The sequence below is a fragment of the Salvia miltiorrhiza genome, chromosome 3, assembly GCF_028751815.1.
Source record: "Salvia miltiorrhiza cultivar Shanhuang (shh) chromosome 3, IMPLAD_Smil_shh, whole genome shotgun sequence".
Taxonomy (NCBI): Eukaryota; Viridiplantae; Streptophyta; class Magnoliopsida; order Lamiales; family Lamiaceae; genus Salvia; species Salvia miltiorrhiza.
The window spans coordinates 18,390,391-18,415,677 of NC_080389.1; the positions used below are offsets into that span (position 1 = coordinate 18,390,391).

Consider the following 25,287-nt stretch of genomic DNA (forward strand, 5'->3'; position numbering starts at 1 on the left):
TTGGCTTTAGCCCTAGCACTTCACCTCAACCCTCGCGCTTCAGCCCAACTCAGCTCAGCATGCACTTCAACCTAACTCAGCTAGTGATGCCAATTCGAACTGGAACCGGCTGAACTGTTCTGGCTCGGCCCGTTGACCATAGGCTGGAACCAAAAACGCCACAGCCCTCGGTCCGATCATGGGCCCAAATTTTCTAAATCAAAAATCGACAATTGACTGCCGGGTTGGGCTATCGGTTTACCGTCGGTTCAGCACGACAGACGAGGTTGTAGGGGGTAGGCTTAGGTGCGTGCGCGGGTTCCAACGACAAAACCGATGGTTTTGCCAATTTTGAAGATTTTTTTTTTAATTCAAATTCGGAAATACCCCCCCTCCTCGCCCCCCCAGTTTTATCTATAAACACCCCCTTCTTCCACCTTCAAAACTATCTCATTGTGTTAATAATTTTATACTCTCTTCTCTTCTACTTCTCATTCATTCTTTATGTGTTAATATTGCTCTTGTTATTGTTAAATTGCTCTTATATACTCTATTGTTCTTGTTATGCTCTTGCATAATATACTACTGATGATGAGTAATATATGCGGAGCAGAGGAATGAACTCGGACAGAGGAATCACCAGGGTCAGAGGAATGGACTCTGCCAGAGGAATGCGGCTCAGTCAGAGAAATCACCAAAGACAGAGGAATGATTTATCACGCGAGATAGTCAGCGGTAGGAGTGATCGTTTTACCCGGGAAGCGCCAGAGCAGAGGAATCGCCCGTCTACGGGCAAAATTACCACTATATATACCCTCGACCATGCGGGGTGCATGACTCCAAAGGCGAAGTTACTATTTTACCCTTCAATTGTACTCTATAAATACCCCATGCATTCCTCCTATGTAAACTATGTGCTCTTCACTAATACAATAGCAAGCTTATTCTCTCTCGGCAATTCAACTTTTTCTCTCAACTTTTACGCTCAAACACTAGGTAAAATTCATAATCCAACCATAATTTACCGATTAAATCACCACCCGTTCATTCACGATTCACCAACTACTATAAGGTTAGTATTACTATCTATTATCTAATACTATCTATTACAATTTATTTAAATTTCACTACTCTATTATCTCTACATTCTTTACTTGTTAATTTGTTATCCACTTATCATCATCATGTCTTCATCTCATGGTAACAGTGGCAAGTCTATCAACCTCGACTCCGAGGAAGATGTTGTTGGTATCACTAGTACAACCTATCATCCTCATCCATCATCATTAAGGAGAAGGGCTTCATCAACATGCTGTGAGGCTGCCGATATCATCGGTGAACAATATGCTCAACGACTTCAAGAAGCGGATGATGAAGTGGTGGACGTCGTATACCACCAAATAATTCCTGCAATACTATCCAGAATTAAGTGAGTATAATGATAAGCAGGATCGAACCACATGGAGCAGGTAAAATCATCCAATTCCCTAATGATGAGGGGTGAAATATTTGTCGACCCAAGATCATGCCACGTGATCCATATAAACAAATCAGAATATTAGAGAAGACCAGACCAGAGAAAGCCAGACCAGAGGAGACTAGACCAGAGAAGACCGGACCAGTAAAGCAGACCCAGACCTGGCCAGAGAAGTGACCATCAGAGAAGCGGCTCTAGGTCAAGTTAGAGAGGCGGTTCCAGAGTTGGCTTCAAAGACAAGGACCCGACAGAGAATTTAAGACCTTTTTCAGGGCGTATCTACTTAAGCCTAGGTAGTTAGTACGTGGAGCACGTGTTCTAGTATGAAGTTACTGTAATACCCTTCTTATAAACTCTATAAATAGCTCATTCTCATCATGTAATACACACGATATTCACCACATTCAAGAATACTCACAAGTCTCTCTCTCGCGTACATAAATTCAGGTGAACCCAAAAGAAATCTCTACGTCCAAATGCTTAGCTTAATTCTATACTCATCAACTGGCGCCGTCTGTGGGAAGTCGAGTCTAAGACGTGAGGAAATGCTGTGCGATCCTGCCTTTCTGGAGTATCTATTGAAGTTCTCTATCTTCGTGTGGGTATTTCAAGTTTGAAGGCACATAATATCGAGTGATTCATATAATAAGTGGAGAGTTGAGCTGAATATGGGGTGGAAAATCGCTGACGTTACGTTTAAATTTCATTTCACTCTAACGATTATGTGTTTTCGCTGAAGTGGTTATGGCATATTTGTGTTTTTCGTACTAATGAAATACGTGCATTTAATTTGGAGGTTATCATCATTTTTTGGGGAATGAGTCTGTCAATCGAAGGGTTGTTAATGTGTTGAAACGGTATATAGGCTGGAAAACCTTCCTCGTGCCAAAGGATCACTCTGCGATCTAGGTCTGGAATGATACAACGCCACGCCTTTCGTGTTTATATGTGGATCTGAGGGTCTAGAGCAAATTAGAATATGTGTGCTTCATGTGCTTATGACTGTTGTTTGCTCTTTCCCAGTACGAAATGCTGATCGAGCACTTCCCTACACAAAATATTGGTTATGTTTTTCAAAACTGATTTGACGTATGCGCATGGTGGAATTCTGACTGAAATCTCAGTTCGTGCTTTGTAAAAGCCAGTTATATGTTTTTTCGTGCGATGTTCGCGAAATCGCAAGGCTATCATAATAATTGTACTCACAGTCTTACATAAATTCAAGAAATAGAGGACATCACCATTCCCCGGAACCTTGATGGGAATTTCCAGAAGGAAACCACTGACGCCAATCCTCTTCTATTTGGGAATGATAAATAAGCCTATTCTGTTGGGTTAACACCGCCGGGAGTAGCCGAGCCAATACATTCCACCCCTGTGCAGTTCAATACAGGGCTGTCGTTGACAGGGCCTTTTTCACCAGGACAGGGACTGATAAATATTACTATACCAGAGCAATTGCTATCATTACTGAACTATTCGTGCGTGAGGCAGATGATGGATTCCCATTCACCCCCTTAGCCCCGGGAGTTATGCCAGCATCGGGACTGCCAGCTCCGTTTACAAGAAGTCTAGAAACTACACCACAACCAGTTCTGGAGGGACACAACTTGAACAGATCTGACATTCCGAAACGACAAGGACAAACTGCTGCCCTTGTACCCGGGAGATATGGATAACATCAAAGACATAGAGGATACTTCCAATAAAACTTCTAAAGGAGCGGAGCATCAGACCAACAATCCAGTTGAGGATCCAGAGCTGTTAAGGGAAAGGGTTTCCCTCATGAAAAAACATATCCGAGAGTTGGAGGCAGTGATAGAGGGGAAAACACCTCGAGCAGAGACCACCGGAGGGATACGGGATAAAGGGAAGAGTCGAATCACCATATCCAGGAAAAAACTACATTTTAACGATGAGCAGTGACGAGAACATGATGAGGGGAACGGTCAAGAGAATGAGGAAGAGTGGATCCATTCCTCCTACTCCGGGAAGAGCAGAGCACACGCTTCTCGAGCACCCTATGGAGAATGACCGAAATATCGGCAAACGACGGAGGGCGTGCTTACATTCCATACCTTCAATCTAGCCCGTTCACAGAAGAAATCTTGGCAGACATCCTACCCAGCCATTATAAGCCAATCAATATGGAATATGATGTATTGGTATGCACGATGGAGCTGGCAAGCTGCTTGGTACACCGAGTCTTTCTCGAAATATGAAGCTATGTGAATATATTATATATAGGAATACCTGCAGCCCGTGAACATAGAAGCAAAACTCAAATTATCTATGGATCTGCTTTACGATTTTGCTGGAGAGCTAGTAATACCTTAAGAACGCACTGAATTACCTCTCACATTGGGAAAAAGCCTAGGAGCAAGACGAACCAAGATAGTGGAGTTTATCGTGATCGATCAAAAAAGGCCCACATACAGCATAATTCTGGGACGACCAACATTGGATGTTTTCAGAGTTGTTGTGTCTATGTACTACCTCAAGATGAAATTGCCTAGGGGTGGAAAATCGGGTTGCGGGTATCGGGTATCGGGTATACCCTCACCCGTTCCGATACCCGCGCGGGTATCGGGTACCCGATACCCGCAAAATTCGGGTGGAGGGTCGGGTGCGGGTATCACATCCTCAAAAATTGCGGGTAGAGGGTACCCTCGGGTATACCCGCGGATACCCGCATTACCCGCAGATTTAACATTATAAAATTAAAATTAATAATTTTATTTAGGATTTTAGGAATTAACCCCCAAAACTCCTCCTAGCCCTAATTTTTCGTCTAATTTTATAGATAATCGATGAAATAGAAAGGATATTTTCAATTTTTTTTGTGAAATGCGGGACAAAATACCCTATCGCGGGACGAAATACCCTCTCGCGGGACGAAATACCCTCCAGCGGGACCAAAAACCCGCAAAATTACAATTAAAAACAAAATCGCGGGACTGTGAGGGTACCCTCATACCCGCAGCGGGTATCCGCTGCGGGTATTCGGGTACCCGCATCGGGGAAGAGGGTCGGGTGAGGGTGCCGTTTTCGGCGGTTTTCGTCCCGCGGGTACCCGCATTTTGCGGGTAGGGTACCCGCGGGTACCCGATTTTCCACCCCTAAAATTGCCTATCGAAGAAGGAATATGAGAAGTATACGACAACCAAGTCACTGCCAAGGAATGCTATGTCAGGGTCGTAAGCCAATACACAAATAGGAATGAGTCCTTTGCAGAGGAAATTGCCCCTCAAGAAACAAAGAATAGGAACAACTTCAGGGTCGAAAGAGGAAATGGATGAGGTAAATGAACACTGCAAAGATCCAGAGCAACCCCTAATCACACCGGAGGACAATGCCTAAACATTGAACTCATACCGGGTAAAACAGGTTTTACAACAAAAAATTAGACCCAAACTCACTCTCCCACCACACATTTTTAAATACTACTCCACAATAACACCTTTAATGTGGGACTCAAACTCCACTCACAACACAGTTTACTAATGTGGGATTCAAACTTCATTCCTCCATGATAACACTCACTTTTACATGATTTTTAATGTTCTTATGATGTCAATTTTATGGGAATTGAGTGCTTGATGGTCGTTTTGTGCTTAAATTGCTTTATCTTGTGAAATATGATATTTGCTCATACTTTGATGAATTTTACAGAAATTTTGAGTTTGAATTTGGACAATTAATCTTAATGAAAGTTGTCGATCATCTCGATTCAAGTTCGTGAGCGCAAATGGATGGAAAATATGAGTTTAGACGAGGGACGGAGGGAGATATGGCTGAAACAAGAAAGTCGCGCGTAGTAGTGAATAGAGCCCGATGGAATTTTAGGGAATTTTCTAATTTTCGGATTATCAGTATTTTTTCAAGTTTTGTACTATATTTATTCCCTGTGCTTATATAAAGGTCATTTTATTGACCTATTAGACATCTCTATTCACCTTTCTTCTTTCTCTTTTCATATTTTTAAGTTTTACATGTAGAATTTATAGCTTTCACAGATTAGATTTATTTTCCAACAAGATTGAAGATTCCAGTTGTTCATCCTGAATTATTTCTGGGTTTTATCTATTTTATTTATTTCAGTTGCATTCTTTCGTATTATGTCTTTTATTTATTTATTTATTTATTTATGTCTGGCTAGTTTCATTTATGATTTTAGGGTTTGTACATAGTTGATTGAATGTATTTTTGATTTGTTGATATCAATTTGCTCTCCAACTTGTGATTCATGATTCCCGGTCTTGTTTTCTTGTGAATTACCTTATCAATAATTTGCATGTTTAGTTGTTCAATCTGAGACTTGAATGTGATAATTGTTCAGCCGAATCAGGAATGCGTGATATAGTTTTACCTTGAGACTCAAATGTGATAGGTGGACTATAGGAATTTATTCTTTATGTGCATTTATGAGTTAATTTATTCTCTTGAGACTTGAATGTGATAGGGAATTTATTAATCCACTTTCATAGTTGTTCGTTAGAGAAGATTATAAATATGATTGTGATATTTCATCAGGGCTGTATTGTAATTGGTAATTGAATCAATAGGTTGAATTCATGTGTTTGATTAACGATAGTATATTCCTTATGGTCAGTGTCTTTATTCTACACCATATTAGTTTGCTTGCCTGGATATTGCTATAGAATTTATTAGAATTACTTAGAGTATTTTCGTTTATCAGTGTCTGTGAATACGATACTCTGTTTACTATTTATACTACGATTATACCGTGTTAGTTGCGGTATTTTCGTTGTTATTAAAATAGTGATCATTCCGTCACACATTTTTAAATATCACTTCATAATAACACTTTGAATGTGAGATTTAAATTCCACGCATAGCACACTCCCAGTGACATAGCTAGAGGGGGGCAGTGGGGGCACTGGGCCCCACTGAATATTTTAAAAATATTAAGGGTATTTTAGTAATTTTATATTTAATATTAAATAAATACATAAATATTAGTATTATTTTTATTAATAATTCCAATTTCTCTCTACTATCGTATATGAGATACATTATCGAATGATTGTCTAATATCTTACATCAGAAATGATGAATTTGTAAATATGTACTAATGAAACGATTATGTAGCGATTTCAAAACATGAAAATTAAATAAAAGATAAATTTTATGATGGTAGAATATTTATTTTTATTTGTGTAATATTATGGTGCAACTAATGTAGCATTATGATTTTATTGAAATTGCTAATATTAGGAGTCTTTTATAATATTATGATTATTACTTTCTTCGTCTCAGTTAAGTTGATCAACTTATTTTCGACAGAAAATTTAAGAACTTAGTATTTTAAGTGTCTTTGGTAATAAAGTGAAATAAGTGATTAATTTTTTTTTGCTTATATATATTTATTCCATATAAGAAAATTGATCATCTTAATTGAGACGGTAAAAAAAAGAATATTTATGAAGTTAGTTGGAACCAAGAGAGTATTTTGCCCACCGACTGAAAAGTCTGGCTACGTCATTGGACACTCCTTTTAACTTTTTTAAAAATTTGCACGAGAAAAGGTGAAGAACATTGATCATAGGGGGAGGGATTACTGCATAGTATTTGAAGTTTGGATAATATGTGAATATTCCTTCTTTGTACATATATTTATATTTAAGTATGCATGCGTGTTGGAAGATGATTCCATTATATATATGTTTGATTCAAGTTGTAAATGTGATAATTTGTATGACTAGGAATGGTATCATGTCCTATGGTTTAAAAGGAGTACGTGGCCAGTTCTGATTTAAAATGCTAAATCTTTTTTCTTGCAACCGCCATCAAATTATTGTCAGGATAATATAAAATATACATAATAGAGAAAATAATATATTTTCAACACAATTGGAAAATTAATTAATCGTATGTTATACGTACTTAGTAATTACTAAAAATAGGATTGACTTTAAGCTTTATCCAAACAGAGCCTCTGAAAATTGCAAAAGTCATGCTAATTGTTTAGTGCCTGATTGGCAAGACCACTTCTTCCCGCTCTATAAGTACGCAAGCTTGTGTGATGATAAGCTACTCTACTCCCCTTTCTCTCTCTAGACTACCTCTTCACTTGTGCATAATTTTAATACCATTTCTTCCACTATCTTTGGAACTCTGTTTTGTGCCTTCTCTCTCTTCTACACAAATTCTACATTATTCAAAGCATCAAACAACACACACACACACGCGTTTCGTTTCATCTGTATGTATGTATAGAGAGAGCTTCAGCAAAGGGGCGAGTCTTGTTGCAATCTTTCTCCAACGCGTTTCCACGATATGATTCTGGTTTATTTCTCTCTCTACATCTATACATACATCATTGCGTGTGTGTGTGTGTATTGGAAGAGCATTTTATGGAACATTTCGAGTTTCATGAGGAATTTTCCATGTGCAGCATGAAGAAGATTCTCATGCATTCGATCAGATGAATATTTTATTTTTTTTATCCAGACTCTTTATTTATTTTACGGAGAAACACTTTTTAATTGTACAATTATTTTGAAAACATAGTACTATATTAATGATTAGGCCATTTCTATATCTATAACTTACTAACTCTGTTTGACTTAGTAATATATTTTTATGTAGTACTCCCTCCGTCTCATTTTAATAGGCTCATTTTCTTTTTTGATAAAAAAATTGTACTCCCTCCGTTCGTCAAAATTATGTAAAAATTACTATATCCGACGTCCGCCAAGATTATGTCACTTTTCTTTTAAGGCAATGGTCCCAACATCCTCTTTAATATTTTATCCTTACTAACACTCTTTATTTACAAAAAAATCCACCTCAAATTCAATTTCAACCACACATCTCATAAAATAGTGGGACCTTTTCTCAATTACAACAAAATCATCATAAATTTTATTAAATCTTGTGCCCAAACAATTTTATATAATCTTAGCGGACTGATGTAGTACTTAATTGGTGTGGATCACACCACATTACTACCTCTTTCCTACTAAAAAATAAATTTTTTTAATCTTCGTGTTCAAAAGAGGAGAGTTATTGAAGTGGGAAGGAGGAAGTGTTTTTTAAAATTTGTGTTACTTACGAATATTCTTTTTTATGAGAAGGAATGAATATAATGTATACTAGAGTACAGGGATATAAATTTGTATTGGTATGTGTGACATTGAATTGCGATTCACATTTATTAAGCAGAAAAGACACGACATATAACTGACAAAAAACAAAAATTGTAAAACGGAAACGGGAAATCCACATGTGTATGAATATCTGGTTGCCATTATTGTAAAAGATTATCGGTAAATTGGCCAAAATGCTATAATATGTAAAAAATTTATGTATTTAATTTTTATGTTTAAAATTAAAATAAGATTTAGTTAGTTTTATATTTTACATATTATAGCATTTTTTTATTTTTTTAATTTTTTTTAAAAAAAAATTGCAAAAACAAATTAAAAAAATTACAGTATGTACAAAATAATAAAACTAGCAATATATTTTTATTTTGAACAAACTATTTAAATACATTGAGTTTAAAGCTATTATGGTCACTCATATTATGGCCAAGTAGCATCACTCATTATGTTATTTGGACAAAATTTGTTCCGAATTTAAAAAAGATGTAGTTAGTATTATTATTTTTTTTCCAAATAATAGTTATATTTTGTTAGTTTTTTTAATAATTAGTATTTTAATTTTTATTACTATTTTTTTTTTGTAATTTTTGTACTTAAAAAATACTTCATCCGTCTCACAGAAACATGAACAAAGAGAAATAACACGGGTTTTAAGAAAATGTTGGTTGAGAGTTAAAGTGAGTGGAAAAGGGATCCCACTTTAAAAAGTGTTGTAAGAGTAATGAATTAATTAAGAAAAGATAGTGGTGGGCCATAATAGTTTTTTTGTAAATAAGTGTAAAAAAGAGGGATGAAAAATAAGGGGATAATTTCCAAAAATAGTAATGCTCATGTTTTTGTGAGACGCCTCAAAATGGAAAAACGTTCATGTTTTTGTGAGATGGGGAGTAATAAAAATGAAAAAAATTATAAAAATTATAAAAAAAAGCTACAATATGGAGAAAACAATAAAAATAACTAAATCCATTTTCACTTTGAATAGAAACTTTAAATAAATATATATATTTTTTAAATATTTAACCATTTTTTGTCCGTATATATTTTTTCCAAATAGTGTTATTGTAAAATTTATAGCGGTACTTGTTATAATTTTCAGAAGCATTTAGTAGAGACTACTAATCTTTCGTTGTTTCATGTTAATATTTGTAATTTCTTCTTCTGCAGTCTTTCTTGACAAACATTTTTACTCATAACTTTTTCTCTCTTTCTCCCTTGACTTGGCCAAATATATGTGTACGATTTTCTTTAACCTCTTCAATAGAAAACAATTACTGGAGCTATGAATAATTAACTATAGTATAATCGATCATGTCGTGCCACACTTTTCCTTTGAAAATTCTAATGAATTAAGGCTAGAACTAGTGGAGGTATGAACTACTTATTGCTACAGAAAATTTTGAATTATTTTTAACTTTTAGATCATAAAGATTTAAGATAAATTCATTATTTTATATGAATTTATGGTCATGATTCGTATTTTATACGGTGTGAAAAATATAATTTTTTATCATATATATGTGTGTGTGTGTATATATATATTAAAAAGGGATTTATAGTTTAATTTTCGTAATATTATACTTCAATCGTCCATAAAAATAGTCCTAAAAGGAAGACGACATATTTTAGTAAAAAATAATTAGTGTTTCATTTAAAAATAATATTAATAATGATAATTAATAATATTTTGTGAGTAGAGAATAAAACTCCCCGTATGATAGAAAGTTTTCAAAAATAAAAGGAATTAATTTATGTGAGCGCCTCAAAATTTTGAATAATACAGTATATAATGTTGAATAACGATATTAAAAAAATTTATAAAATTTTTGCTCTTTTCAAAATTTGAACTAAGTAAATTTTTTTCCTAATTAGATATACATTAGTCATAGAATACAATAAATAAATATTTACAAATCAATCTTATATGTCATCATATATACAGATCTTATTGGAAACCTCACCTATATATACTGTAATAAGAAAATATGGACTTTAATAAAAAGACGTCGGTTGTGGCAGTGGCTATCAATCACTTCTCCAATTTCTAAGTAATCCTATTCCTATATTGTAATAAGAAAATATGGAGTTTAAAATATTTTATATATGGCCTTGCATGTTAGACAATTTGGCACGTGTATAAACTGATGATGTGAAGCTAAAAGTAAAAGGTTGAGACCGTTTTCGCCTTTGTCACCTTAAATTTCTATTAGCTGATACCTTAAAGCCTCTTTCTCCGCTTTTGATACGTGGAGTACTAGTATATTCTAAGAATCCTAAATTATATACTTATTCCCTCTCATCGATAATGATTCATTTTATTTAAATATAAAAATTTAAAAAATATTTTCAAATATAAAATAAATAAAAATCATTTATAAGGATGAAATGTAAAGTAAATTTATAGTATAAAATAAATATTTTTGAACACTAAACCATTATCACAACAGGACGCAGACAATAAAAAATAATGAATCATTATGAATAGGATGGAAGAAGTACATTATTTGTGAAGAGTGTGAAGACTATTTACATCTTCTGGCCTACCACGTTAGCTCCTCCCTTTTACATAGTTTTTTTTTGTGTTTTGAGTGTGAAGACTATTTACATCTTCTGGCAGACCATTTACTCATAGTTGATTTTGACTAATAATAATTGGTGGTTACAAATTTAGACAGGCACCAAATTATGTATGTATATAGTAGCACAAAAATATATAGTTTGATAGTTTCTTGGTTATCACCAGGTGCCGAGGATTAACTGAGACTATATATCCATACAATACAAACAAGCAAATCTAAGTCGTTGCAGCATATTTGGCACGAAAAAATGGCAGCTAACGCCACGAAATGCCCGCCGCCTATGAAGGCGACCTCGAACGGCTTGTTCCAAGGCGACGATCCTCTGCATTACGCACTTCCCCTTCTCATCATACAGATATGTCTGGTGCTGCTGCTCACTCGAGGGCTCGCGTATCTTCTCCGGCCGCTGCGCCAGCCGCGCGTGATCGCCGAAATCATAGTACGTTAATTTTCTTTACTTATATATGATGATCGCCGCAGATTATTTATTGATTAATTTGTTCAATGATTCTTGAGCACATCGTTTGATTCCCTTATTAGTAATTTCCTTCCTCGATAGCTTGTGTTGTTGTGGTCATTTTGGCGGCCTTCCACATTCATTTAGTATTAATTTGACTATTGATGTTAGATACGTCGCATGACTTTACTGCGATGATGTTTATATTCTAAAATATATTTGCAGCTTCTAACTTTAGTTTATTTTTTTATTCAAGTAAACGAAAGACGTTAACTGCTGATGGTGGGCTCTCTATCTTATAAATTGTTTTCCGTCTGTGACAAAATTGAAAGATGGGTATCTTTTTTAGGCTCACTCTAGATGCATTCAATGCACACTTTTTCAAATCAAATACTCCCCAATTGTGATTGAAAATTAGAGATTAATAAATGTAATTGGAGATTAGTGAATTAGACAATTTTAATTAAATTGAATCAAGAATTTCCCCAATTGGATCGAGGATATTTGCGTATGTCTTAATTAACACTATTTTTTATTGATGAAATATTGAGATGAATGTTTTATAGGGTGGAATTCTACTAGGGCCATCAGCTTTAGGGCGCAACCAGAAATATCTAGAAGCTATATTCCCAGCAAGGAGCCTCACAGTGCTGGACACCATCGCCAATCTAGGCCTCCTATTCTTCCTATTCCTGGTGGGGCTGGAGCTGGACCCACCTTCTCTAAAACGAACCGGGAAGAAAGCACTAAGCATCGCCCTCGCCGGAATCACTCTCCCATTCGCCTTGGGAATCGGGACCTCATTCGCGTTCCGAGCCACCATCTCCGCCGACGCAAAGCAGGCCCCCTTTCTCGTATTCATGGGCGTGGCCCTCTCCATCACCGCCTTCCCCGTGCTGGCCCGCATCTTAGCCGAGCTCAAGCTGCTCACCACCGACGTCGGGCGAATGGCCATGTCCGCCGCCGCCGTCAACGACGTGGCCGCTTGGGTTTTACTGGCTCTCGCCATCGCCTTATCCGGCACCGGCTCCCCTCTGGTCTCCTTATGGGTGTTCCTCTGCGGCTTCGGATTCGTGTTTCTATGCATACTTGGCGCCCCTCCCATCTTCAAATGGATGGCGCGGCGCTGCCCCGAGGGCGAGCCGGTCGATGAGATATACATATGCGCCACTCTGGCGGCCGTGCTGGCCGCCTCTCTGGTGACCGATACAATCGGGATTCATGCTTTATTCGGCGCGTTTGTGATTGGAGTGCTTGTGCCCAAGGAAGGGCCGTTTGCTGGGGCTCTGGTGGAGAAAGTTGAGGATTTGGTGTCGGGCATGTTTTTGCCTCTATACTTCGTGTCGAGCGGGCTGAAGACCGACGTAGCCACTATCCAAGGGGCGCAGTCGTGGGGCCTCCTCGGGCTGGTGATCTTTACCGCCTGCACGGGGAAGATCATCGGCACTGTGGTGGCCTCCATTTTGTGTCAAATCTCTTTCAAAGAGGCGCTCACGCTTGGTTTCTTGATGAACACGAAAGGCCTCGTGGAGCTCATCGTGCTCAACATTGGGAGAGATCGAGGCGTTCTCAACGACCAAGCCTTCGCCATCATGGTGCTCATGGCGCTCTTCACCACCTTCATAACCACGCCCACCGTTATAGCCATATACAAGCCAGCCCGCATGGCCACATCCGAGTACAAGCACCGGACCATACAGAGGAAGGAAAGTAGCACTCAGCTTCGGATCCTGGCCTGCTTCCAGAGCACCAGGACCGTCCCGACCCTCATCAATCTCATGGAGGTTTCCCGCGGCACCGGGAAGCGAGGCGGCCTCCGCGTCTACGCCATGCATCTCATGGAGCTCTCCGAGAGATCCTCGGCGATTCTCATGGTGCACAAGGCCAGGAACAACGGCATCCCCTTCTTCAACAAGGACCGGGCCACCGACTCCACGCAGATCGTCGTGGCGTTCGAGGCCTTCCAGCAGCTCAGCCACGTCTCCATCCGCCCCACCACGGCCATCTCGCCCATGATGAGCATGCACCAGGACATCTGCTCCGTCGCCGAGAGCAAGCGGGCCTCCGTCATCGTCTTGCCCTTCCACAAGCACCAGCGGATCGATGGCCACTTGGAGACCACGCGTGCTGAGATGCGCCACGTCAACCGCCGAGTCCTCGAGTGCGCGCCGTGCTCCGTCGCTATCCTCATCGACCGCGGCCTCGGCGGGGCCGCGCACGTCTCCGCCAGCAACGTGGACTACACGATAAGCGCCTTCTTCTTCGGTGGGCCCGACGACCGCGAGGCGCTGGCCTACGGGGCGGTCATGGCGGAGCACCCCGGGATCAGGCTCAACGTCGTGCGCTTCCACGTCGACCCCAAGGTCGCGGGGGGAGCCGTGAAGGTCGACGTGGGAGATCCCGGCGCCGAGGCGAGGTCCAGCGATGAGGAATTTATATCGTGTTTCAAGGATAAAGTGTCCAAGGACGGGTCGATCAAGTTTGAGGATACGGTGGTGAAGGACGCGGCGGAGGCGGTGGAGGTTGTCCGGGCCCACAAGAGCTGCAACTTGTTTTTGGTGGGGAGGATTTCGGAGGGTGAGCTGGCGGCGGCGCTCAAGAAGAAGAGTGAGTGTCCCGAGGTGGGGCCGATAGGGAATCTGCTCATCTCGTCGGAGCTCTCGACGACGGCGTCGGTGCTGGTGGTGCAGCAGTACCGGAGCCAGTTGACGGGGCATTCGTTGATGTCTTTGAAAGAAGATGACGCGACGGAGACGAACACGGAGGACTATGATTCTGAATGATCACGAAAATCATGTGCACAAATAAGATTCTGAATAACCAGAAGCAGCGGCGGCAGCAACAGCAACAGAATGTATATCTGATTTATGTCTTCTTTCACTGCAGCTAGCAAGCTTGTTGTTTTTTCAATAATTAATACAATCTTATTTTTCATGTACTTCCTCCGTCTCACAAAAACATGAACATTTATAATTGACACGAATTTTTAAAAAATAGTATATTAATTAAAAGTGTATTATCAGTGAAAAATAAGTCACACTTTATGAAAAATGGAGACAAAAAGTAAAGGAATTGTCATAAGATGGTGTGCAAAAATAAAATTATTCATATTTTTGTAAGACGGTCCAAAATTACAAAAAATTTATATTTGTATGAAACTAAGGGAGTATATCTTCTAGTTGAAGAAATTAATAAGTTCTTCGTGATAAGATCAAAGTTTTTGCAGAGCCATGTACCTATATATATATATATATATGAGAAAAATTTTGAGATAGCCAAAATGAATCATGGAAATCAATTTATGGCCCACTTATTGAAAAAACTTAAATTCTGGCCATATTTTACACTACAAGAAAAGCTATCGGACACCGACGGAATTACCGACGGAATTAATTCCGTTACAAAATAACGACCGAATAACGACGGATTAACGACGAAAATACTCTTTCATACATACCGACGGATTTACCGACGGGTGTTGGCGGGAATCTTTCCCGCTAAATTACCGATGGAATTACCGACGGATCCCCGATGGAAAATTACCGACGGAAATTTTCCGTTGTTATTTCTTTTTTTTTTAATTTTCGCGATTTTAAAAATTGCAGATAGCGATGAAACATTCCGTTGCTATTTACCGACGGACGATATTCCGTTGCTAATAATTATTTTAAATAACCGAAAATATTTATTTTAAAAATAACAACGGAATTCACGTCCGTTGCTAAATAGAAACGGAATTTTCCGTTGCTATTCCGTTGCTAATAATTAATTCAAATAACCGAAAATATTTATTTTAAAAATAACAACGGAATTCAAGTCCGTTGCTAAATAGCAACGGAATTCACGTCCGTTGCTAAATAGTAACGGAATTGTCCGTTGCTAATAATTAATTCAAATAACCGAAAATATTTATTTTAAAAATAACAACGGAATTCAAATCCGTTGCTAAATAGCAACGGAATTCACGTCCGTTGCTAAATAGCAACAGAATTTTCCGTTGCTATTCCGTTGCTGCGCCCTAAAAAAAAGGTGAATGAACCGCGCCTCCTCCTTCATTTTTTCAACACAACTTTCACTTCTATTTCTCAAAATTCCCAAATTTCCCCCTCCGATTCCCCATTTCCGGCGACTCCCGCTGCGTGCTCCCCTCCGGCGACTCGTCCACGCCGCCGTTTCCACCGCGCCCCTGCTCGCTCCGCCTCGCTCCGCCCCGCGCCGCTCCCTGCGCTGCTGCCCGCCCCGCGCCTCGCCGCTGGTCGCCCCGCCTCGCGCCGCTGCCGCCCTGCGCCGCTGCCCGTCCCACGCCGCGCTGCTGCTCGCCCCGCCCCTCCCTGGCGCCGTGTCCTCTGCTGCCAGCGCCCGATTCCTCCGCCGCCACCGGTCCTCCTCCTCCGCGGCCACCGGTCCTCTTCCTCCGCTGCCTGCGTCCGTCGGATTCCTCCATAGGTTTGTAATTTTTTTTTAATTTCCATTAATTATTTGAAAAATCCTATTATTTCAAATATTTTCTTATGTATCTGGTCGTGACATATAGATTGAAAAATACAGAGGGAAAAGGGTTTTGGGGTTGGAGTCAAACCTAACATTGCCGATTGTTTTCTTTCTGTGCTTCTGCTTCTTTCTTGCTGGTCTATTTGGATCCATCATCATATCTCAGGTGAAACCTTTTGTTTTGGTGCATTTTGCTTGTGGGTATTCTTTCTGCGTATTCGTGTTTGTAGACGTCGATTTTTGTTTGCAGGATGTGAATAGGGGTGTATCCAGGCATAAATTGCTGCAAGATGTTGGATACGAACAAGGGAATTCAATGGTTCATGGTGAAAGTGGAGAGTCTCTAGTTAGAAGGTATATGAACTACTTTGGGAAAAAAGTCCATTACTTCTGTTTGGTTATTTTCTTTGAGCAATTAGTTTAAAGGCTGTGATTGTGAAAGAATGAGAAGTGGACTTTTGGTAATTTTCTATGGAAGATGAGATTTTAGTGAGATGGACAAAATGCTGGACTTGGATATTCTCCTAAATGAAATTCATATGCTAGTGCAGATCCTGAGTTGGAGACCACGGGCTATCTATTATCCTAATTTTGCCTCAGATGAACAGTGCCAAAATATAATTGAACAGGCTAAGAGAAAGCTCAAACCATCATCTCTTGCTCTGCGCGAGGGAGAGACTGCTGAGAGCACAAAGGGTATTCGGACAAGGTATCTTCATTCAATATAGGGGATGCTTACTTTGTCTGATATATTAGATTGAGAAAACATTTGATGGAGTATTTGAGGGATTAGATGATCAAACAATGATCTCCTGAACTCTGGGAACTTCTAAAAGCAGTTAAAAGTACTCGATGAGCAAATGAATCTCTCATCAATCAGAACTTTCTTTTGAGATGAAAGTACATATTCTTATGCTGCAGTCCCTTGTCTACATCTGTTTTATTTGGAATCCTGCCTCAGTTTTGCAATGTGTATTCTTGATTCATGTGTAAAAGAATGGTTTGAGGAGATTGTGACTCATATATGTTCAAAGATCTACTCTTTGTTATTTATTTATTTATTTATTCTGTAATAAGGCAGTGAACATGTATCGTGGAGATAGCACGTCAAAAGGAGGAGATGAGGCAGAAAGATGAGCAGACCGATGCTCGATTTCAGGCTCAGCAGCGTATGTTCGAGGAGATATTGGCTAGGCTTCCACCTGGACCCACTCCACCCACTGGACCATCATCTTGATTATGTTGTGTTTTTGTATTTTGAATACTTGAATATTTCTATTATATATTTGTGAACACTTGAATATTTTGTTAAGTTATGACTATTCGAATGCTAATTTAAATTTCATTTGGTGTTTTCGATATTGATGGTTATATAATTGAAAAGAAGCGTGTAACAGGACGTCGTTAAATTGTATAATGCAAATTAAAAAAAAAATGTATTAAAAAATACCGACGGAATTTAATTCCGTTGCTAATATCCGCACGAAAATTACCGACGGAATTTGATTCCGTTGCTAATACCCGCACGAAATTTACCGACGGAATTTGATTCCGTTGCTAATCGCGACGGAAAATTTCGTTGCTATTTCCGTCGTTAAGTCTAGACGACGCCGTCGTCGTCCCCTCGCAGCCGACGGGCATTCCGTTGCTATTTCCGTCGGTAATTTAGCAACGGATTTAATTTTCGTCGGTAAAAATTTTACCGACCATATTTTAAGCGACGTACGCGCGCCGTCGTTAATCCGTCGGTATTAGTTTTTAGCAACGGAATTTTTGACTTTACCGACGGAATTTTCCGTCGGTAATCGGTCAGATTCTTGTAGTGTTACAAATTCGGACGTTTTTACCCTTAATGAGGCGGACCGGGTAGGATTAGACACGCGGGTCACGTGTCGGGTCAGGTTAGGCACTTATGGCACTAATAGTGCCAAGATTTTACTTTGTTTTATTGAATTTTCGTTGGCACTTATGACATTAAAATAAAGTAAAATGGTCTTTTTTGGCACTTATGGAACTATTTAGTGCCACAAGTGCCAACGAAAATTAAAAATAAAACTAAGTAAAATGGTCATTTAAACCCTAAATGGATAATCTAAATCCTAAATGGAACATCATCTAAACCCTAAATGGATAATCTAAACCTTAAATGGAACATCTAAACCCCAAATGGATAATTTAAACTCTAAATGAAATATCTAAACCCTAGGGGGAAGTGTTTAAAATGGTCTTTTTTAGTGTCATACGTGCAGCACAAATACAGATCAGATCAGATCTGCCGATGGCTCAAATCGAAGGAAGTGACGGCTAGTGTTGCAGCGTAGATCAGATCTGCCGATGGAGGAGGCGGCGCAACGATGATCTGAAGTCGGAGGAGGCAGCGTAACGTCCCGTCACAATGACGATCTGGATCCCGGATCCTCCACCGCTGCGTTTAGACCGAAGACGAAGGGTAGGAAGAGGGAGATGGCCACCACCTGACCAGTCCCTCCTCCACGCCGCCGATTTCAGAGGACCGGATCTCCTCCACCGCCACCGCCTCATCCTCCACTCCGACGACTTCTACCCAAGCCGCGAGATCTACGTGCTCGGCGCCGCTGCCGCGCAGCCGCTGGAGAGAGAGAGAGGGAGATGAGAAAGAGAGAGGAGAGAGCGGCGGCCGCTGGAGAGAGAGAGAGAGGAAGAGATGAGAAAGAGAGAGGAGAGAAAATGGTAGAATAGTCATGACATACATAAAATGGCCAAAATTTATCTTTTTTCAAATGTTGGACAAAATTTGATGTTGTATGTTGAATAGGGCCATTCGGCCCTATTGTTTCTATATATATATATTTAGGCCATTGCCCCACAAACTATACATAAGGGCCGACTTTGCTAATAGACCAATTAAAATGAAAAATGGCTAATCCATTTGTCGTAATTGATGTAAATATATGAAAATTGGTAAAGGTAATAATTAGTGAAAATGTTTTTAAAAATAGATTAGGAAGATGTTTCGAGAATGAACGAAAATGGAAATAAAAGAAGATATTTCAAGGACCGACGAAATATTATTTATTTTCTTCTCGAAAAAAATTATTTCATTCACAATTACATATAATATATGAATTATATTCTTATAAGAATACAATTATTAGAGACTTAATGCAATTATTACTAACTATAGAAGTAAAATATATGTTGGACCTAGTAATAATTTATATTTTAAAGCTAAATCACTAAGCTTATTCATGAGCTAACGAGCCGAACTACCAAGTTCAAGCTTGGTTTATTTGTCTATCAAATTTCAATAAACAAGCTTTTTTTTAGCCGAACTCCAAATTGCTTGCGAGCAACTTGATTTGTTTACAACCCTAAAGATACGAACATCTACGTCAAAATTCAGCCTCAAACTTCGTGAATTTTCTGGAATCGAACAACTTGATAAGGCTAGATTTGAAGATTTTTAGCTTGAAAAAATTTCACCCTGAAAAGTTGATAAACAAATAGTCCGAAAACACAAAAAAAAAAAAAAAAAAAAAAAAACTGATACAATAATGAATGAGTTGGACCGATTGACATTCCTATATTCAAATCACCATTTCACCGCTATCTATTCCTTCTCTTTTCTCTTAGAACCAAATGGAAACATGGTAATCCAACATGAATATCATTTGCAAGCTTATCATATCTTGAAAATCAAAACAGAGCAAAATCTAACTAGCTCATAGTTTATTCCCTTCATGCATGTTGCAACTCCATTATCGTAGTAGATCATCCAAACCAAGAATAGTAATTCGACGACATTTATGCATACCAGAGAAAGATAAGTCACATAGCAAAATTACTGTGAATCCGACTCCTCTGCTACATCTTCTATCCTAAGCGAATTAAGCGAGTCCCCAGTCAGCTGCGCGCGATACTGCTGCACCACCAACACCGACGGTTTCGTCGAAAATTCCGACGAAATCAGCAAGTTTCCGACCGGTCCAAGCTCAGGGCAGTCGCTATGGCTCTTAAGAGCCGCAGCTAACTGCCCCTCCGACATTCTTCCCACCACAAACAGATTGCAACGGTCGTGCGCACGCATTGCTTCGACTGCCTCCGCCGCATTGCTCACCACGACCTCTTGCAATCTGATGGATCCATTCTTCGCCACTTTCTCTTTCAAATCCGCAAGAAACTCCTCATCCTTCGATCGATCTTCTGGTGTGCTACTTTGATTATCATCAATGCCTAACTGGATATCCTCACCAGCGAGGGAGGGGTCCACAAGGAAACGAACGACGTTGAAGGCTATGCCGGGGTGCTCCGCCATGAGGGCCCCGTAGGAGAGAGCCTCACGGTCATCAGGGCCCCCGAAGAAGAAGGCCGTGACGGCGTAGTTCACGTTGCTCGTGGCCACATACGCCGTCCCGCCCAGGCCCCGGTCGACGAAGATAGCAACGGAGCAGGGCGCGTGCTCGAGGACCCTCCGGTTCACCAGCCTAAAATCGTACCGGATCGTCTCGAGCCGGCCGTCGAGCCGCTGATGCTTGTGGAACGGCAGCACGATCATCGCCGCCCTCTTCTTCGCGGCGCCGTTGCAGATGTCGACGTGCATGCTCGACATGGCCGAGATCGCGGTGGCCGGCCGGACCGAGACCTGGCTGAGATGCTCGAAGGCCTCGAAAGCGACGACAATGTGATTGGGGTCGGAGCTGCGTTTCCGGTTCCAGAACGGCATGCCGTTGTTCCTTGCCTTGTGCGCCATCACTATCGCAGAGGATCTCTCCGACAGCTCCATCATGTGCATGGCGTAGACGCGGAGCCCGCGCCGGTTCCCCATGCCACGTGACGCCTCCATCAGGTTGATCAGCGACGCTATGTTCCTGGTGCTGTGGAAGCAGACGAGGAGGCGGAGCTCCGCATTCGAAGCCTCCTCCTTCTTCTGTATGCTCCTCCGCTTGTACTCCACCACAGCCGCCGCCAACCGAGCAGGCTTGTATATCCTCACAACGATCGGCGTCGTCATGAACGTTGTGAACAACGCCATCAAAACCATAATAGCAAATGTTTGATCGTTCAACACTCCCCTGTCTTTCCCTATGTTGAGCACGATGAGCTCCACCAGACCTTTTGTGTTCATTAGGAAACCAAGTGTGAGAGCCTCTTTGAAAGGGATCTTACAGAAAAGAGAGACCAGAACTGTTCCAGCTATCTTCCCAGAACACGCCGTGATTATGACTAACACAAGAAGACCCCACGAATTAGCCCCCTGAATGGTGGCCACATTCGTCTTGAGGCCACTTGAGACGAAATACAGAGGAAGGAACAGACCAGAGACGAGGTCCTCAACTTTCTCGACCAGGGCACCGGTGAAGGCTCCGTGTTTAGGGACGAGAACTCCAAGGACAAAAGCCCCGAAGAGCGCATGGATTCCTATAGCATCAGTAACAAAACCGGCGGCCAAAACAGCAGCTAATGTGGCACATATGTATATTTCATCTACTTGATGGCCCTCAGGGCAGCGGTGTGACATCCATTTGAAAATAGGTGGGCCAACAAATATGCAAAGGATTATAAAACCCGAGCCACAGAGGAATACCCACACCGCCACAAGGGGAGAATGGTCCGTGCCGGATAAGGCGATAGCCAGAGCAAGCAGGACCCAAGCAGCCACGTCGTTGACAGCAGCAGCGGACATGGCCATACGGCCAACGTCGGTGGTTAGCAGCTTCAGCTCGGCCAGGATGCGCGCCAGCACCGGGAAGGCGGTGATGGAGAGGGCAACTCCCATGAATACGAGAAACGGGGCCTGGCTTACGCCTGTGGAGATAGTGGCCCTGAACACGAACGAGGTCCCGATTCCTAAGGCGAATGGGAGGGTGATTCCAGCGAGGGCAATGCTTAGGGCGGCCTTTCCGGTCCTACGGAGAGATGCTGGGTCGATTTCGAGGCCAACGAGGAAGAGGAAGAAGAGGAGGCCGAGATTAGCAACGGTGTCCAAGACTGTGAGGCTCCTTGCTGGGAAAATGGTGTGGAGATACTTCTCATTGCGGCCTAAAACAGATGGACCTAGTATTATTCCACCCTGTCAAAATGAGATATCAATTGTATTAGTTTACCTCTGCAGTATAATGCTGTTACTTCAGATTTCTTTTACCAAACATTACCATTTTGATCAGTGTATTAACAAAAACAATGTCTAAGTAATTTCTCTGCTTCCTTTTTATGAAAATAGTAAATAAATGGAAGGGCAATAGAGTCCAGTTAATTATACTATATCTGGCAATAGATTCTAATCACTTATCCAAGTTCCAGATAAAAAACTAAAACACCCCATCAAGTTTTGCAGAAATATGTGAGTTAAATTGGAAAAAGATCAGTTTCCAGAGTGAATTATTTGCACTTCAATTATAACATCATTATAGAGAAGCACGTATACAGAATCATTATAACATCATATCGAATAAATGGGCGCTTACTTTTAGTGATAGACTATTGATATAAGGCTAATCTACAAGTTTACTTTGATGGATTGATTGATTTTGAACTTGTTTGATGATATTATAGTTCAAATATTCAAACTTGTTTTTTTATCTGATTATATTAGCACACGAAGTAGACAGTATGGTTTTAGGAAACAAAGTTATCAAAGTGTAAAAGATGAAGATATGTGTCTCCACACCATGCAAAGAGCACTATTCTTGGAAGAATCCCAATTTCTATGGTTAGAGTCTTAGACAAAAAGGCACAAGTAAAAGTTCACGTTTAACTACTTGTCAGTAAAAGGTCCCAAAAGCAATGGTGCAAATCTAGAAATAGATGTCCAATAAATAATCTTGAGCACTACCACTCAACAACATAAAAGCAATGGTGAAGAACTAAAGATATGAGAAAAGGCACTAAAGAATGTTTTCCTTAAAACTAAAACACACACAAGCAACGGTGGTTAACTAAAGATATGAGAAAAAGACACTATAAAATGTTTTCCTTAAAAGGTAAGAAAGAAAATGCTAAAACACACACTAGTAATCCCTACTATGGTTGCAACAAACAACGACAAGAACACTGACAATAATCTCCGCAATGACACGTGGTTGTCTCAACGGCCTGAGGAGATAGGCGAGCACTCTGGTGAGCACGACCACGAGGCATATCTGCAGTATCAGCAGAGGCAGCGCAAAGTCGAGAGGATCGTCTCCTTGGAAGACTCCATTAGAAGTCGCCTTCATCGGTGCTGGACATTTTACTGTTCCATTCGATGCCATTTTTTCAGGTCACGAACAACTGATTCTTTACTGCATCAAAATTAAAGAAATCATCACACTTTAGATTTAGATCATCAGCAAGTCAGCAACTTATACTAAAACCAAAAGGATTGACTATCATTTTGTTGCAACTCTCAAGTTTCTTATAAACACAATGAATAATGGTAAGAATATTAATGGTTTGGACCCAGATCCAACATCACGTGCACTGAAAAGTAAACATTAATAACTAAAATTAAAAACACTATACGGATTAAAAGATTGTCACAGAATTACGAAAAGCTTCCGAATTAAGCTGCCTTACAGTGATATTTTGGTCGACATGTTACAAAAAAGAGGTGCAAATAAATAAAATTGTCAGATATTATAAAATAAATAAATAAATAAACGGATTTGAGTCATTAAAGTCAATAAGTTACTGTAGAATGATTTTTACAGCGCAAGTTGTCAAGGGTTTAGTGGTTTAAGGTCTCTTTGATTATATCCTAGATCTTCATGTTCAGAAACATAATTGATCCATCGCTATTCACGAAAGTGTTGACTGGGACACCACGACGAAGATAAATATATAAAATTTTTAACCTATTGATTGACGGCAACATAATATACAGAATTTATAATATTTTGCATCAATCTGAAGGTGACGGAGTCGATTATAATCTCCGATAAAAAAGAATTAATAAAATATTTCCTCAAAAGGCTCTGAATATTTTTTCAATATTAGAAACTCCAAAATCTGATCTTGAGGAATGGTTGTGCGTGTCTGCTAATTCGTCGAGGCGATCTTTCGTTGACTTACAAACAGCAAACCGTAAGAAATTTGACTTTTGGACATTTTTCTTACTTTTAAAGTGCAGAAACGTGTGCCAGTGGGGGATCTTTTTTCAACGAAAATGATGTAATTGACTCTTCACATTAATGTCACGAAACCGGAATTTTTTTTATCATCTATTCCCATTCATTTTTTTGGTAATGTATATGAGATGAAGAAGGTTAATTATAAAAACAGAATACATACCTGAATTTTGTTGGATCGCTGGAGAGTTCTGGGAAGAGGATTGCTTGTCACGCTCAGACCTCGTTGACCATCGAACTGGTATTCGTCGAAGAGAGAGAATGATTAGAGTTAAGAAAAGGAAGAGTGCGAGAGAGGGAGAGAGAAGAGTGCGAGAGTGGGAGAGGGTTTTTGCGAGAGTTGCATACTTAGATCAAACTCGTCAACTATTTATTGAGTCTTGGTGGGCTTCGCTAGCCATTCCAAATAAAGCCAATAGCAATTGACTTCCTTTGTTCCTTCTTTGTAAACTCATGTCAACTTTATTACTCCCTCCGTCCCATGAAGTGTGATCTATTTCTTTTCGGCACGAGAATTAAGAAATTGGTATTTTGTGTGTTAAGTGTGGTAGGTGAAAAAATGAAAAGGTGAATAAAGGGTAAATTTTTTACTATTTTTAGAAACAGGTCAAACTTCGTGGGACAACCTAAAAAGAAAAGTGGGTCACGCTTCGCGGGACGGAGAGAGTATTTATTGTAGAGATTATTATTTGCCTTATTGGTGATAAAAGTACGAAATTTGGCAAAAAAAAATTAATAAATGGGCCAGTATATTCATTCTCACATAGTGAAAGAAACTAATATCCAAAGGATAAAAAATTAGAAATATTAATTTTTTGGGTCTAAATGTATAAATATGAGTTTTAAAAAAAAAGGTAAAATAAAAATTGAAAATCACAACGATTACAAACTTTTTTGCAAAAATAGTGTGTAACAGTGTAAAAATAGACAATTAAATGATTTTCACAAAAATATGTACCAGTATAAAAAAATGTGTAATTACAAAAAACATTGTTATTATGAAAAAAAAAATGTATAATCGTGTAAAACACGATTACACACTTTTAGCGACTACTATACGATTTTGAAAAATTTGTATAAAAAAAAATGGATT

General features: G+C 39.7%; 3 protein-coding genes across 8 annotated transcripts; 2 read left to right on the forward strand and 1 right to left on the reverse strand.

The window, feature by feature from the left end:
• The first annotated feature begins 7,503 nt into the window (after positions 1-7,503).
• On the forward strand, positions 7,504-14,557 carry LOC131017970 (cation/H(+) antiporter 18-like). The gene is made up of 3 exons (XM_057946732.1): positions 7,504-7,765; positions 11,327-11,601; positions 12,186-14,557. The coding sequence occupies exons 2-3, from the start codon at positions 11,410-11,412 to the stop codon at positions 14,400-14,402; spliced, it is 2,409 nt and encodes an 802-aa protein (XP_057802715.1). The 5' UTR covers positions 7,504-7,765; positions 11,327-11,409; the 3' UTR covers positions 14,403-14,557.
• A 1,080-nt stretch (positions 14,558-15,637) lies between these two features.
• On the forward strand, positions 15,638-17,455 carry LOC131017971 (uncharacterized). 5 transcript variants are annotated; one of them, XM_057946736.1, is made up of 5 exons: positions 15,638-16,065; positions 16,168-16,276; positions 16,361-16,464; positions 16,662-16,819; positions 17,188-17,455. In XM_057946736.1, exons 1-4 carry the CDS (start codon positions 15,653-15,655, stop codon positions 16,666-16,668), a joined length of 633 nt encoding a protein of 210 aa, XP_057802719.1. In that variant the 5' UTR covers positions 15,638-15,652; the 3' UTR covers positions 16,669-16,819; positions 17,188-17,455. The 5 variants fall into 5 exon arrangements, 4 of the variants coding, with proteins under 4 accessions (XP_057802719.1, XP_057802720.1, XP_057802718.1 ...); XM_057946737.1 differs by having other exon boundaries at positions 17,192-17,455; XM_057946735.1 differs by lacking the exon at positions 16,662-16,819.
• Positions 17,456-19,614: 2,159 nt separating this feature from the next.
• Positions 19,615-24,631, reverse strand: LOC131017972 (cation/H(+) antiporter 18-like). Of its 2 annotated transcripts, none has more exons than XM_057946738.1 (3): positions 24,358-24,631; positions 23,145-23,369; positions 19,615-22,159 (listed from the first exon to the last, which is right to left on the reverse strand). In XM_057946738.1, the coding sequence occupies exons 2-3, from the start codon at positions 23,337-23,339 to the stop codon at positions 19,931-19,933; spliced, it is 2,424 nt and encodes an 807-aa protein (XP_057802721.1). In that variant the 5' UTR covers positions 23,340-23,369; positions 24,358-24,631; the 3' UTR covers positions 19,615-19,930. The 2 variants fall into 2 exon arrangements, with proteins under 2 accessions (XP_057802721.1, XP_057802723.1); XM_057946740.1 differs by lacking the exon at positions 24,358-24,631 and adding an exon at positions 23,644-23,676.
• Between the last annotated feature and the right edge of the window lie 656 nt (positions 24,632-25,287).